The sequence below is a fragment of the Panicum virgatum genome, chromosome 3K (assembly GCF_016808335.1).
Source record: "Panicum virgatum strain AP13 chromosome 3K, P.virgatum_v5, whole genome shotgun sequence".
Lineage (NCBI taxonomy): Eukaryota > Viridiplantae > Streptophyta > Magnoliopsida > Poales > Poaceae > Panicum > Panicum virgatum.
The window spans coordinates 12,167,038-12,182,825 of NC_053138.1; the positions used below are offsets into that span (position 1 = coordinate 12,167,038).

General features: G+C 46.5%; 2 protein-coding genes across 2 annotated transcripts; both read right to left on the reverse strand.

Annotated features, from left to right (window-relative positions):
* Positions 1–539: 539 nt before the first annotated feature.
* Positions 540–3,430, reverse strand: LOC120697638 (acid phosphatase 1-like). The gene is made up of 2 exons (XM_039980921.1): positions 2,937–3,430; positions 540–1,110 (listed from the first exon to the last, which is right to left on the reverse strand). The coding sequence occupies exons 1-2, from the start codon at positions 3,347–3,349 to the stop codon at positions 726–728; spliced, it is 798 nt and encodes a 265-aa protein (XP_039836855.1). The 5' UTR covers positions 3,350–3,430; the 3' UTR covers positions 540–725.
* A 5,597-nt stretch (positions 3,431–9,027) lies between these two features.
* Positions 9,028–11,668, reverse strand: LOC120697643 (acid phosphatase 1-like). The gene is made up of 2 exons (XM_039980923.1): positions 11,170–11,668; positions 9,028–9,668 (listed from the first exon to the last, which is right to left on the reverse strand). The coding sequence occupies exons 1-2, from the start codon at positions 11,613–11,615 to the stop codon at positions 9,284–9,286; spliced, it is 831 nt and encodes a 276-aa protein (XP_039836857.1). The 5' UTR covers positions 11,616–11,668; the 3' UTR covers positions 9,028–9,283.
* Between the last annotated feature and the right edge of the window lie 4,120 nt (positions 11,669–15,788).

Here is a 15,788-nt window from a genome sequence, read left to right on the forward strand (position 1 = left end):
TTCAGGAACTCTGCCATAACTCTCCTTTGCAGCTAATCTTCTGGGCGGCTTATTAGATCAGGTCTTGATCAATCCTATCTAAAGAGAAAGAGAAGTCCATCATGAGCAAGTGTTGGCAGCAACTGCAGATTACTGTCATGGAGTTTTTCAACAAATTTGGATGGAAGATTACAAACAGGATTACTGGAGAGTCTGCTATCCTGTTGTATGTTGTGACGTGCTGCAGCCTATGTGCTGCTTTTGTTTTCAAACTTATGGCTGCAAGCTACCAATTTGTTGTAAATGACTTTCCCCTTGTCAAAAATAGTTGCAATGGCATGCTGAGTATATAAGTTTTATAAGTGTCTATAACTCTATATAGTGCTGCTTATTGTGTCAAAGATTTCTCATGAAATTTTTTACTATCATCATAGCACATGGACAATCAACTATAACAAATATTTTTTTTATAAAAAATTTCAATCACCCGTAGCAACGTACGGGCATTCAACTAGTCAAAAAAGAAAAAAAAAAGATTGAGCGGCACTCAAGGACCGACATCCATAATAAACAACCATTGATTTATTGATTGACAGCTCTCGGCCAGCGAGTCATATTTCCACTTAAATCAGAAAAATCAACCTTGATTAATTAAAAAACAACATGAGCGGAGCGGTTAACTAAATCAAGGGAGAGAGCCGCCGTCGGATGGTACGGAGCGAGGCGGCCGCCGCACCGCTTGATCATCAGCCGATGTAGTACAGCGGGTCGGGCAGCTTGAAGGTGCGCGCCCCCTCCGGAGCGCCGAGGATGTCGCTCCACTGGTCCCCGATGTTGCCGACGACGACGAACCCGGCGTCCTCCAGCTTCCGGCGCTCGCCGGACTTGTAGGCGACGGCGGTGGCCTTGGACCCGAGGGGCTTGAGCAGGAGCTTCTCCCACCCGGAGTAGCCCTGGCGGCGGAGGTTGGCCACGGTGACGGCCCGCTGGTCCTCGGTGCGGCCCGTCAGGAACACCGGCTTGATGCCGAGGGCGATGAGCTTCCTGAAGAGCCGCAGCGTCTCCGGCAGCGCCGGCGCGCTGCCCTCCAGCACGTACTCGTTGAAGCTCGTTGCGTTGTACGGCTTAGTGCTGGGTAATAACATAATTAAGCATGAAAAAAATAATAATTATATTCGTGACAAGGAATTAATAAAAATCATAGTTGACACCACCATGCATCATCAGCAGACTCTCATTACTTGGTTACTCTACAAATCACACACGCTAGTTGTACGTGCGTGTACTTTGACGACAAACTGGGGTGCAACGTGGCTAGTAGTTCTAAAACGGCTTCATTACAACCAGGGGCGGAGCCAGAATTGGATTTTTTTCATTGTTAGGGGGGCCAACCATACAAATTTATATAAAAATTTAATCAAAATTTAAATTTGTAGTGCAAATTTGGAGATCAGGGTCAGGCCCCTGCCCGCCCCCTGTCTCCGCCCCCGATTACAACTGGAGCATGTACACACGTGCGTGAACAGTAGAAAACTTTTTTTTTTGGATATATATGCCACTCTGTTGCGAAAGCTACAAGATTTTTGTGGCCAGCAGGCATTGGCCAAAGTGGGCCACTAAAATATCTACTGTACTGCACATGCTGGTTCTAAGAGCAGGTATTATAAGGTATTATAGTTGGCGGGGAGCTGGCGAGATCCCAAGTGGCGGGGAGAGAAATCAAGAGAGAGAAGAGAGCGGTAGTCTCGGGATGCGGCGGCTCTCAGCCGGCGGATAAGCGCGCTACGTGTTCCCATTTGCTAAGCTGCTGCTGCGCTTGCAGGTGATTTGCCGCATGCGCTGTCCCGGCTGTCCACTTGCCGCCGCAGCCGCTGCTGCAATAAATGCAGGCTACGCTGGTGTTTCATTTCGCCCGCTGCCGACACATCTATAAGCGTTGCTCTGATATGGCATGTGTGACGATAATCGACGACGCTACACGTACCCATATGGCCATACAGCATAATTTTGCTCGGACACATCCATGCGTCCAGCAGGACGGTCACTTTCCTTCTTGGAATAAATTAAAGGAGAGCCATACATTTAGGTCCTCTTTACACTGTTTGTTGCAACCAGCAAGCAGCTAACAGTGTTTTCTCTCACACCAAATCAACACCAGCCATCAGCCACCAGGCAGTCAGTAGTACTTTTTTCTCACAACAAATCAACACCAGCCACCAGCAACAGCAAAGCGAACAGAGTAAATGTTTATCAGAGATTTAATTTTGAGTAAAGTCCATTACCGGTCCCTAAACTAGTACCGACGTGTCATCTCGGTCCCTAAACTTGCAAATCGAACGTGTCGAGGGCTATAATTTTAATATAAAGTTTATCTTCATACGAGTTCATATGAAAATGTTCTGAATTATTTTTTAATATAGAGTTTTAGATCGTCCTGTTTTGACCCAGATGAGACTATCAAATTTAGGGACGGGATGACATAATTGAACAAGTTTGAGAATCCAAACGGGTGATTTCAAAGTTTAGGGACCCGGATGATACATCCGAACAAATTTAAGTACCTAAACGGTCGGATGACACAACCGGACAAGTTTAGAGACCGGTAATGGACTTTAATCTTTAATTTTCTAGCTCCCGTACATGGTTATGTTTCCAATATAGAGTAGTAGCTTGTTTTAAGTTAAACAACTCTTTATAAATCATAACTCAACTGTGACAGCTTCTGTGTGGGAAAAAAACCCCTTATGCGACGTCGAAACCGACGGATTCGGTTGTCAGATTGCACCGGAATATACGGGTTAGCTGTGCATTGCTGCGTGACAAAATTATTGTGCCATCAGCATAACATATACTGGAGCGCTCTTATTCTGGCTCTCTTATCTGCGAGCCGGCCGGGCCGGCTAGTTGATTATTAGTGCGTATGTGTTGAACCGCAAGAAACGTAAGCTCGTGCGTACCCGAAGCCATGGGTGGCGTAGTAGGGGAGGTTGGAGAGGGACGTCTCGTCGATGTCGAACACCCACACCTCCCTGCCGCCGCCGCCGAGCTTGAGCCCCTCGGCGTACGCGACGGCCTCGTCGACGACGACGCGGGAGTCCTGGCGGTAGTGCCCGCCGAGCATGTAGTGGCCGACGTAGCCCTCGCAGTCGGCCGGCACCGTCTTCCAGTCGCGCTTGTTATTCGCCTCCACGGCCAGCCGCCAGCTGTCGCACGGCACGCCGCCGCGCCGGCCCAGGTCCCCGGCGGAGCCCACCAGCGGGCGCAGCGCGTGGATCGCCACCGGCGCCGCCGCCACCCGGAGGCTCGGCGGCAGCTCCCATGCGGTGGCGGCCACGAGGGCCGCGAGGAGGACGAGCCTGGCCGTCGCCATTACCACAAGCCGCCACTGCGCTCGCTCTAGCTGGTGGGAGCGCGCAGTGTGCCGTTTTTGCCTGGTCTTCAGATGAGCATCTGCCCACATGTATGTATATAGAGGGTCCTTGCCTTCTCGGTTGCTGATCTGGTGGGCCCGCGTGCCACATCAGCGCGTGAACCACATGGGGGTAATGGTATCGTGAATGACATTTGGTTTGGACGGTGAGGACAAATTGGGGTAATGGTATTGTGATGAATGACGTTTGGTTTGTACGGTCAGGACAAATTGGACGTCCTTGACATATCGGGAGCGACAGGCATTCGTCAGGCACAGCATGCCATGCACGCAAGACTCTTTTACTTTTCATTATGACCACCATCGTGGATGCAGTGACAATTTTTACAGAGAGGCCAGCGCAGCAGGGAAGAGGAAAGAGATCAGAAGGGACTTTAATCTCCGCAGGGCGTAGCTAGAGGGTGGTCCGGGTGGGCCATGGACCACCCTAGGAATCCAGCCAAAGGCACATGACCTCTATGGAGCAATTCAAATCGATTGATTCTGAAAAAAAGACATTGCTCCTGGTGTTTGTTGCCTCCTTTCGCTATGACAATGTTCTGCATTCAGTTTTTTCTCGAGACAACCAAGTGGCACTTACTGAAATTCAAGCATGAAGCGTCGGAAACACGCCACTGGACCACCCTAAACTGAAATCCTAGCTACGCCATTGCCACAGTAGCTCGTCTGAAAAGACAATGCCTCCCGGTCCATCTTCTCCCTACTTTTGTTCTTTGTTCTTGTAGATCTGTCCGTCATGCTTTTGTCTCTCCCTGGCTCCACGCTGATCAGCTCATGGCCATTATATCTTTGGACCGTGTGGACGGAGCGCAAGATGCTGGAGATCTTCAAAAGAGTCTCCAATTAGTAATAGTAAGATGTGGGCAGCAGTTGTACGTGCACACGTACCTCTAACTAAGAAACTGACTGCTACTTTGGGGTTTCCCGTACGTCTTGGGAACACTATTTGCTAGTAGTTTTTGCTAATCACGCATGCATGGGCGCATGTCACCGCTACACCGACACTCGCTGTGTGGATCGTCTCTCCCGGCCGTTGCTTAGCTTGCTCTCACCATCAGATCCATAGATCCTACAGTATACTCGATCCAGCGTCGTCAGCATGTTTCTATCTCGGCCCCTCTCCAACCCTAGCATACCACGTGCTGGAAGCTGCGCCAAAGAAGGGCCTTCGTAATTAGTACTCCGATTTATAGGTATTTTGACTTTTTTGACCTCAAATTTAACTACTGGTCTTATTCAAAAATTTATGTAAAATATCACTTCTTGTGGCTTGCTTTATCAATATATATAAGTTTTTCAAGAACAATTTAAATTTAACTATGCTTGCATAAACTTTTGAATAAAATGAGTGGTTAAACTTAACATTAAAAAAAGGTCAAACGACCTATAATTTGGAACAGAGTGAGTAGGTCCTTTGAGATCCCCAAAAGTTGAAGGGTCTATGTTTGATGAAAATGCGCTAATCATTGCACGTGAGGCTATGCTCTAGAAATTTCATGAAAAGGCTTGGAAAAAGATTAGCGTATGTGGATGCCTGGATGGGGAAAGAAGAGGACATGCATATATTCTGCTTTCAAGCGAAATTTCTTGATTTTACTCTTTAAAGCTAATCTAGAGCAGATCTCTCCTTTTTTTTATTTTGTTTTAATTCAAATGGAGCTGAGTTTGCTCTTGACATGCTATCCATGCATAGGATAAGTTCATTGATATGTCTTTATTTGTTCATCCTCCGTCACTACAAAAGAGAAATGCTATCATTCCCAACATTTTTTTATGAGTGTGGCCAATTATTATTTATTATCCGAGAGCACCCATAAGTTTTCCTAGTATATACAAGTTGCGTCTTTCCTAACAGTTTTATGAAATCGCCATCAATATAATAATACTCTTCCAGCAAACTCATTCACAATAGTTTGGCTAAATACACTAGAAATCGTTGGCAAAAAAAAAACTGTCGGCAAATATTCGCAGTCCTACGCAGTGTTTTGGGAGCTTTTGAAAACAAATAGACTTCGCATGTCATGTCAAGATTGTAGAGCATAAGAAGTTTATTTTCGAAAAGCTGAGCATAGGTTCGGAATTTCAAAGGTGCAGCTTTCTTCTGCATGTGATTTCTTGCCGCGAGAATCGAGAAAGAAAAATCTGCAGTTGGCCGGGGGGCCTCATGTCTTGACGTGACACCACGCCCACCCCGCCGAGCGGCGAGCAGTCGCGCGCCGGCGCGCGCATCTGATTCGAGTTCCCGGAAAAGGAGATGCACGCGGCGGACGGGACGGGACGGGGCGGGACGCAACGTGGGTCCGTGCGCGCCACGCCAATAACGCGAGGCCGGCATTGCACTGGCCATGGGCTGGTCTAATTTAGGGACCGAAACTGGCGACCAGAAGAGGGTGAATGAAAGCCGATTAAAAAATTTTGCAAACAAAAGTTCGGCCTTTGATCCCAAGTGCGCACCCAACCCTAGAGTCCTAAATAAAGTGCAGAGTAGCGATAGAGAAGCTACACCGACACAAAACAGCCCTAGGAACAAGTGTGAACAAGCGCGGAAGCAAACACGAGAAAATAGCACAAAAACCAGCACGGTATAACTCACCGGTTGATCCGACACACGGTATTGAACAGCGGCGGTTCAACCGATGAGTAGAGCCGGCAGCAAAGAGAAGCGAGCACCGGTTGATCTGACAAAATCAACTCTTAATCGTCGGTGCAGTTGTCCAGAGACGCCCCAAAACATGCTTAACGAGCACCGGTTAAACCAATGCTAGCAAAACCAAAGCACCGGTGCAGTTGTCCAGAGGAGCAGCAAAACGAAACAACCTGAGCACCGGTTTAACCGACGTCTAGGAAAAACTATTCGCCGGTTGAACGAGAAAAACAGCAAATCCAGTAGAAGGACCGGTTGATCCAATGCATATAGATTTTGATACACCGGTGCAACCACAGAAAACCCTAAAAACCCTAACACGTGAAAACTCCACTCACCGGTTGATCCGACGCAAAAGAATGTAAGCGTCGGTTCAACCGGCGATAACGAAAAATCCTGCCCGAGCAGAACAGGGTTTTTCCAGCCCGCGATCTTTGAAAAACTTGACGATTGGATGATCAAATCAAATCCAAAGGAGCTCAAATTTTGGGGTGATGAAGATGATGACTTCAAGAACACATCCCCAAGAGATTTCAACAAAAGTCCTCACGGATTGAGAGGAATCGAAAGAAATCTGAGCAAAAGCGGGGTTTTCTCTAGAACGCAAAAACTTCGATTCGTGGAGACTCGTGATTCTGGGGGTTGTAGCCCTAGGCTAGATGGATTAGGATCACTCTAAGGAGTAACGAAGTCATCAAGAAGTAGCCCATCATCTCGTGCTCAAGAATTGACAAAGGAAAATCGAATTTTAACCAAAAGAGACACAAGATGAACGAAATTGAATCGAAGTCAAAACCCCGGAGGGCACAAGGAAGGAAGGGCCTCCTTTCCCATCAAATCTCAGTACAACAATCTCAACAATCCATACCTCTATTTCCTAGAGAGGAGAAGGGAGGAGGAAGAGAGAGGGAGGAGGAGACGCCAGGGAGGGGGCGGCTGCCTCTGGGTGCCAGGCCCAAAAAGAGAGAGAGGGAGAGGGAGAGGGGGTGAGAGGGTATTTAATCCCAACAACTCTCAACCAAAAAGACTAAACTACCCCTAGAGCTGAAAATAAACTAGAAGGCCCGTAGGGGCAAAACCGGAAAAGATACATGGACTCATCCGAAGGCCGAGGTTCTTTCTTCGAATCGAAGTCTTCTCCGCGATGCCGCCACGTAGATGAAGATCCGGTTCGCGGTTTTGGAGGGTCCGCGAAACCCGGTGAGGTGGCCGGTTTTGAGAAAACCGCCAAAACTCCACGCGCGGGAAGATTCCCGCCTCCACGCCGTAGCCCTGGACGCCGTTCCCGCCTCGGCCTTCTGACGGCCCTAGATGCCGCCCGACGCCCGTCACCTCATCGCCCGCAGTGAGGCCCTAGACGCCGTCAACGCCCGTCGCCTCCGTCAGTCCCGAGACCGACGCCCGTGCCTCCACGACTTGGCGTCTTCAACCGCCGTCTGCCTGCTTGGTTTTGTGGCGCAAACCAAGAAACCCGCCATCCGTCGCTGCTTGCGCCCTTGATCTAGGAGTGGACGCCACAGCTGCCGCCCAGCCTGAGCTTCGGTCCCGGCTGCCCTTCACTGCCGTCCACCGCACGGTCCATCGGCCGCAACACCTCCACGGTAGCTCTCCGTCGACACTCGACGCCCGTGTACCTACAACCAAAGACCAAGCGCACGATCACACCACACGGTTGACAATTCACTCATCACAAGCAGGATAAAGTACTCCACATTCCTCACTAATCATGCTCATTTGACGTTTCCACGATTAATGCCGTCCTTAACTTCAAAAAAAAGATTAATGCCGTCCCGGATATTGGATGCCTATAATTCTTTTTTTTATCAGTTTGCTTTGTTGGGACGAAGGGTAGCGGTAGCAATGCACCACTTAACCCCTCGTATGATGAATATTAAGAAGAGTATCTACCACAGATATGCGGTGAAATAATAATAATTGTATGGGCACAACGATTTACGTGGGCAAACTGACTTACGGAACCAACCAATCCACTCCAATGTCCAATATAATAATCAATAAATACCTTGTCTTGTATAACACCACTAGAGGATTATATAATCAACAACACATTCAACACGATGAAAACCTAGCATCAACAACAACTACAACCATCTAACAAGAGGTATGATAACTGTCAAACATAGAAGTCGCATTTTCTATCTATTTTGGTAATCAGTTCATATCTCACAAACCACATATCAGTTCGAAGCCATCAAAACTATACAGACCTCCTTCTCTTGCTTCTTACTCATTTTCTTTTCTGTCAAGTTGTATTGTGTGTTTTGCTCCCCTCCCACTCCCAAATGATGTCGAATTAGGAGGAAAAAAAGGCTAAGATTTTCTTGTGCTATTTTACTTTCTCTTGAAGTTGATCTCAACCATTGATTCAAGCACTAAATAAATCAACGGTACATAAGCACTGGGCTTGTGGGCTGGTTTGTTGGGCTCAAAGTCCTCTCCATATGGAGGGATAGCCCAACAAACTTTCCTTATACTTAGGGTGTGTTAGAGTTGGAATCAGGCTCAAGATATATACAAAACTTATAGAGGTTGTTTGACAATTAGTCCCACCATCAATCTCCGAGCACCCCTTCTACCAGCGAACAATATTCCATCAGGCAAAGAGTACTCTCCACTGCTGGAGCATTCATCAGGGCATGGCTACACAAATCAAGCTTGAGTGACGCTCCCAAGTGGTTGTGGAGAACCATACCCATTGCAACAGTGATGTTGGTTTTTGTAACTTTATTTAACTATCAATGAATAGCTAGGCAGAACACCTGCCACTAATTGCTAAAAAAATCTACAATGTCCTCATTCGTCTTCGCAGCCGTTTTCTGTCCCAACCGCCGTCCGCATTAATTATTTTACATAGATGCATGGGTGTGGGTCTGGCGCGTGCGCAAGCAGGTGGTGCTGATTTTTGCACACTGACAATGGCTGACCATGCATCGACAGCGAGCAAGACAAGCAGTGCTCATGGATCGATGAGTTTTATTTCGAGCCTCAGCTCAGAAAAAGCAACGGCGATTATTAAGCGATAACATGGAGCTAAGCAATAGTTAATCACTGATGAAGGGCGGCGTGATAATAATAAAAAACATCAAAGCACTTCGTCACAAACAAGCACAGCACGCAACAACCGGCCGGCCGGACAGATTGGTGGGTTCACGGAGAGCCGTTGGATGATCATCGACCGGTTGGGAAGCGACGACCGCATCCTAGCTTGATCAGCCGATGTAGTAGAGGGGGTCGGGCAGCTTGAAGGTGCGCGCCCCCTCCGGCGCGCCGAGGATGTCGCTCCACTGGTCGCCGATGTTGCCGACGATGACGTACCCAGCGTCCTCCAGCTTCCGGCGCTCGCCGGACTTGAAGGCGACGGCGGTGCCCTTGAACCCGAGGGGCTTGAGCAGGAGCTTCTCCCAGCCGGCGTAGCCCTGGCAGCGGAGGTTCGCGGCCGTGACGGCCCTCTGCTCCTCGCTCCGGCCCGTCAGGAACACCGGCTTGACGCCGAGCGAGACGAGCTTCCTGAAGAGCCGCCGCGTCTCCGGCAGCGCCACCGCGCTGCCCTCCATCACGTACGCGTTGAAGCTCGTCGCGTTGAACGGCTCGGTGCTGTTTGTAACCATGCATCGAGGGAAAGAAAAGCAGCGGTTAATAATATAGCAAGGCGGTCAGAGGTTGCTAATTTAATCGTAGATCGTGGTTTAAACCCTAGATCAACAAACTCATTGGTTTTTTTATGAGATCAACAAACTCATTGGCTATTCGGTTGGCTAAACATCCGACCCAATACAGTCAGCAGTAAGCTGCAGCCTTTGGTTGGAACAAGTAAGTCCGGGACCAGTAAGCTACTCATCTGCTGACACAAAAAGTCCGGGACCTTTTTGCTTTTATCTAAAAAGTTTGCTGACAAAAGTACGCAACCGACGAGGGGGACGACACTATCCAATTCCGATCTGGCATCGATGTCATCGAATTGAATCTTATCCTGTCCCCATCTTAGCTGCTTTTCTCAACGCACATGGATGCGACATCGTCCAATTTTTCCAGAGATGGTCATCAGCTGAAAGATGATGGAGGCGACGACGGAGATCGTCCGTTCATCCTCTCTTTTTTTTTCATTTGTTTATTTACAACATTATTAAGCAAACAATTTAAGCTTACCACTTGCACCGGTTATTAGCGTTGGCGTTAGTTCCGACTTTCTCAAGTTTCAGTGCTTACGACGACTCCCAGGCTTTCCCACCTTAACTACGCTTCTTGAGCGTACATATATCAACCAAACTAATAAAAATTACGTGCCAGTTAATAAATTTGCGTTAGTTTGTTCTATGAACTAATGATAAGAGCAATGTTTAGTGGCATGCGATTCTCATCGATGGCGTCATGTCTATGATGACTTCGTCAATTTTAAGTGTTGGAATTGATCTCAGCCATTAAAACATAAATGCATGGCTAGGATCTAAACCATTAAGCCTCCAATGGTTTTTGCCTATGACCAGTGGGCAATAGCCAACTGTTTTGGTGTTGGTTCCCCTAAATGCACAGTAGTATAAATAGGGGAGATAAATATGGAAAAAGATAAGCATCTATCCTCCCTCATTCACTCCTGATCAAAATTTTTCTACTGTAAGCACTAGAAAGAACTACACACTCCATCTACACATCTAGATGGCTTCCACATCTAAAGAAGGTATGTCTATACCATACTTCTAAGTATTTACATGTGATCCATTAGGATCTGGTCAATCCAAAGGATTCAACATTAAGATATTTCATTTACGCACTCAAAAGTGCTCACCGAGTAAGATATGTTCATACACAGGGGCGAAGCTATAGTGTCATTAGGGGGTCTGAAAAAATAGAAAAACAGTTATCATGCCTAAATTTTTACCATATTTGCACCCCTTATGACTCAACTTTATGCACCCACGAGTCAAATATTACCCCCTCCAATTTGCTCTAGCTTCGCCACTGTTCATACATATTCATGGAAGTGTATGTGTATACGCTTGATAACTAACGTGTCTTAAAAATATACAAGCCCGGCCCGTACCTGACTGTACGTTCGTTTGTATCGCATATATACGTGTTGGTTGGTATATGCACGTACCCGAAGCCGTGGGTGGCGTAGTAGGGGAGGTTGGAGAGCGAGGTCTCGTCGATGTCGAACACCCACACCTCCCTGCCGTTGCCGGTGAGCTCGAGCCCCTCGGCGTAGGCGACGGCCTCGTCGACGACGACGCGGGAGTCCCGGCGGTAGTGCCCGCCGAGCATGTAGTGGCCGACGTAGCCCTCGCAGCTGGCCGGCACCGTCTTCCAGTCCCGCTTGTTGTACGCCTCCACGGCCAGCCGCCAGCTGTCGCACGCGACGCCGCCGCGCCGGCCCAGGTCCCCGGCGGAGCCCACCAGCGGGCGCAGCGCGTGGATCAGCGGCGCCGCCGCGTCCCTGACCTCGCCGTCCAAGCGCGCCGCGGGCATCCGGATGTTGAGCTCCCACGCGGCGCAGGAGGAGCCGGCGAGGGCCACGAGGAGGAGGACGAGCTTGGCCATCGCCATCGGTAGCTAGCTACTGTTGGGTGATGTGCTGTGTTGCTTGTTGAGATCGATGATCGAGCACGTAGGCTTTTAATAGAGGGAATTGGGATTGGGAGTTTGGGACTAGGGAGCCGAGCTACTGGGGCCCGCATGTCAGGGGATCAGCACGTGAAGCGCATGGACCGTCGTTTTGTGTGAAAACTGGGCAATGCTTGATGCTGATGCGTATCAGAAATAGAGAGGGGCAGGTTTGGACGGTCGCGATGGGACGTACGATCGGATGATCAGGCGATGCTGATGCGATGCTGATCGGATGATCAGCCGAGCGAACATTGGATGATCAGAAAAATTAATATATAGAGAGAAGCAACCTTACCTGCAGAGTGCATGCATCACACCTAATTTTTCTATTAGAACGAATGACAATAAAAGGTACGGTCAATACCATATATTTCACGGCATAATCAACCAATACGTACTGTCATACATTATTTCCAGTTGAGTCGATCTGTGATCAAATATCCTACAGCACACGTACATGATCAACTCCAGCTCCAGTAATGCTTTTAGTTTCTCTCTCGTCTAGTGGACTCGATCAGATCAAGCAGTAGCAGCAGCGGGCGACAAGATGTGAACGGTGCGCGCACATCGATCAATATATAATATAGTAGATGGCATTAGCAATCCACGCGAACCACGGCCGCGCGTGATACAACCGGCTAATAGATAGTAGTTGGGAGTAGTGAAGAGCGTATAGGATATGCAAAGGTTCGATATCCAAGTTTTTGTCTTGGCCCTGTGACAGAGTGGTAGTCGCGGCCGGCCGGATCAGTACGTGTGTGAGGGTTTTTTCCCTTTGGATCCAAACGGAAAAAGCCCATGGCACGTACTGATTCAAATCCAACTTAACTGCTCCCAACTGAGTTCATCCTGCACTGGGACACTACTCTTCGCTCCGTGCCGGACGATCCATGGGTTATTTTTTAACCCTCTCCTAGATAGTCTAAGAGGAGCCAAACAGGAGGGCTATTTTTTACTCCCTCCGTTCCAAATTATAAGACATTCTAACAATCTTGGAGAGTCAATTTTTTTTAATGTTTGACCAAATTTATATAATAGAATAATGACATTTATTATATAAACTAAGTATCATTAGATTTTTCATTAGTTATATTTTCATAGTACATCAATTGAATATCATAAATATTTATATTTCTCTCTATAATCTTGGTTAAATTTGAGATTGTTTTGACTCTACAAGATTCTTGAGATGTCTTATAATTTGGAACGGAGGGAATATTTGCAAACAGCTCACACCCAAAACTATTCCCCAAAGGATGCTATTTGAGGATATTTCGGGTGGGCCCACAGCCCACTGATTCTCTCCCTCTCTCTTGAAAAAGTGGCAACCAAATAATTAGAAAAATACTTTAGGATCCAAATAGTCCTTGAATCCAAACACATCAAGAACTTTTTTGACTAAACTTTAGCCCTCAAAATAACCTTGGCTATTTCTCCAATCTCCAAACAGGGTCAAGCAGATCTCGCGGGCTCTCACTCGGTCGAACTGCTGAGTCAGTGGGACCGGGACCTAAAGAGTAAAGACCCGGATGAGTTTGAAGTGTCATCAGCGTTCAAAAGTTGCTCGTTTTTTTTCTGAACGTGAACAACTCATTACTGCAGCCGACAAATTAGTGGATCTCGGCGTGATGAGCATCTGGCTGTGCAAGCGCAAGTGAGTTAGTATTAACTGCAAATAGCCTTGCATTATTGCCTGGGGGGAGAGGAGATCAGACGCGTTGTGTTGCTAATAATCATGCTCTTTTGACGGCTTGACACCATGATCCTTGATACACGGATCGGAGAAGATGGATGTGCATGCATGGTGCGCCCCTCGTGGTCGCGCCCGGCTTCAATAGATTTGGCGCACGAGTCGACGGATTTAATTTATCTTCAATTTGCGCGCCAGCTCCTCACGTTCCGTACGTGCTGTCACGTGCATGATTCCCGCCGCACTGTTGCAGCTTTGAGAATTTAAAAATTTACTAGTTTTGTGCCCGTGCGTTGCAACGGGCAAAACAAATAGCAACTTCAACCGATCATATTATGCAAAAGAGCTTAACATGTTAGTCTTAATCAATCTAAGTGATATATAAATGCACGCTTTTATAATTTCCATGTTACCCGGTTTATTAGGTAAGAAAGTAAGCATGAATGCATGGGCTCAACCATAGTAGTCTCAATCTATTAGAATTTCCTACCCTACAAATAGGATATTGTTCACATCATATATCCAAAACGTATCCAAAAACATGAGTGCACATCATATACCTGGTGTTGGTTTGTGTATCATCTGTTTTTACAAGAAAATTTAGTTGTACATATCCAAAAATACGAGGAATGCACATCTACAACTTTAAAAAATAACTTCAGAGTGCTAGTGATAGAAATACCTTGAACTGAGCCAACTCTTCTAACTCTTCAGAGTAATAAATTTAATGCTGGAGCTTACAGAAAGTCATTGGTGATTCTGACCATCATTTGCTAGCATTGATGATGAAGCACCGACACATCCTGATTGCATCCATAATTGTATTTTAACATGTACACTTCATATTGTATATTCTCCTCATAGGCTATAGACCGATGTTTAAGCAACCATGCCCTTTCCCTAGTTTATGAGATATACAATAACTTGAGTTGATGTTGACTGTTTAGACTGAGCAAAGCTAGAATCTGACCACAAAAATACAGCATTGCTTTTGCTACTAATGTCATCATCCAAACGAGACAGGGGAGGATAATCAGTCCCCTAACTGAAGTGTTTTTGTGCTTAAAAGGGTCCAGCAAGTCAATATGATGTCCCCTCAGTGATAAAAGGAAAAGATCCAACCTGAATATATGCTTGTCAACGTATTAACCATTCAGATTCTTCTCTGAAATTCGTGGCAACCTCTGCATTCAGACAGATGTGCATAGCAAGAATCAGGTAGAACCTCAAAATTATTGAACAATATTTCACAACGATCAAGTATTGACAGTGCAGATCCATCGAAAATACCAATTTAGCAAGTATGAGTTTGATTAAGCATTATGAAACAGGCATCCACTATCTAGTAGAGGTAAACATGCAGCTTTAGATTAAGTTGCACCTTGCTTGATTTATCCATCATCAGTTTCTATTTCAACAGATTGATCGCCCATGTTCAACAAATTCGTGAGATTTTACATGAAAAATGAAAAATTACGATTCTCGCTTTTTCCCAAACACAAGTGAGGTCTACGCAATTATGGTTCTGTGGTAGAGTACAATAATATTAATGAGGTAAAGTAGACTTATTTTTTATTCCTTGGCATCATGTGTTTCCACTACTTGTATTCCTGGAAAGAGGAACAGATGAAAGCAGCACTCACGCTTGCAAATAGGCATGCAGATGAAGGTACTCACCCCATTGTCACACAATGCTTTCAGCGGAGCTTGATATATCCTAGCAAGCCCAAAATCAGCAATCTTTATAATTCCATGTTCTTCTCCTTCTCCATGACCTGTTGCGCACAAGCGCTATTAGCAAGAGAAAAAGGCTGCGCAAATTGTGCAGTTATATTTGTCTATCTCCAAGTGCGACCATACCAGCATGTTAATGTTAGGAGTCCTGATGATAATAGAAATCAGGATCAATCACTGCTGATCTGATGAACGTGAGATGCTCAGTGGTTATGGTACGTGATCACCTCGCATCTCTTTTGCGTGCAGTATTGGTCCTCAACGGAATGGCACTGTCACACCCGGTTTTAAGGACAAAACCGAATGCATAGCTATATGTATGCCAGGATCAAGTTTCATACATATAGAGACATCATAAGTGAATAATCAGTAACAGTATCATGTAAAAGAGAAAAAAAATAACAAATAAAAGATTATCAGAGTTATACAGCTTATCCTGAAAACGAAGACTCCAAACTTCACAGGCAATCGACTGGGGGTTGCATACGCCTAGAACTCAGCAACATCTTCAAAAGACTTCACCACAACTTTCTCCTTCTGAGCAGCAGTAAGTAAGGGTGAGTACACTTATGGTTGGTACTCAGCAAGGCCACAAGAAATAATCAGAAAATGATTTATATTCATCTTTAAGTTAAATTAATCATGTGATGGTCCAAGCCGCTCTTGACCATGAGCACGGCTAACCGGTT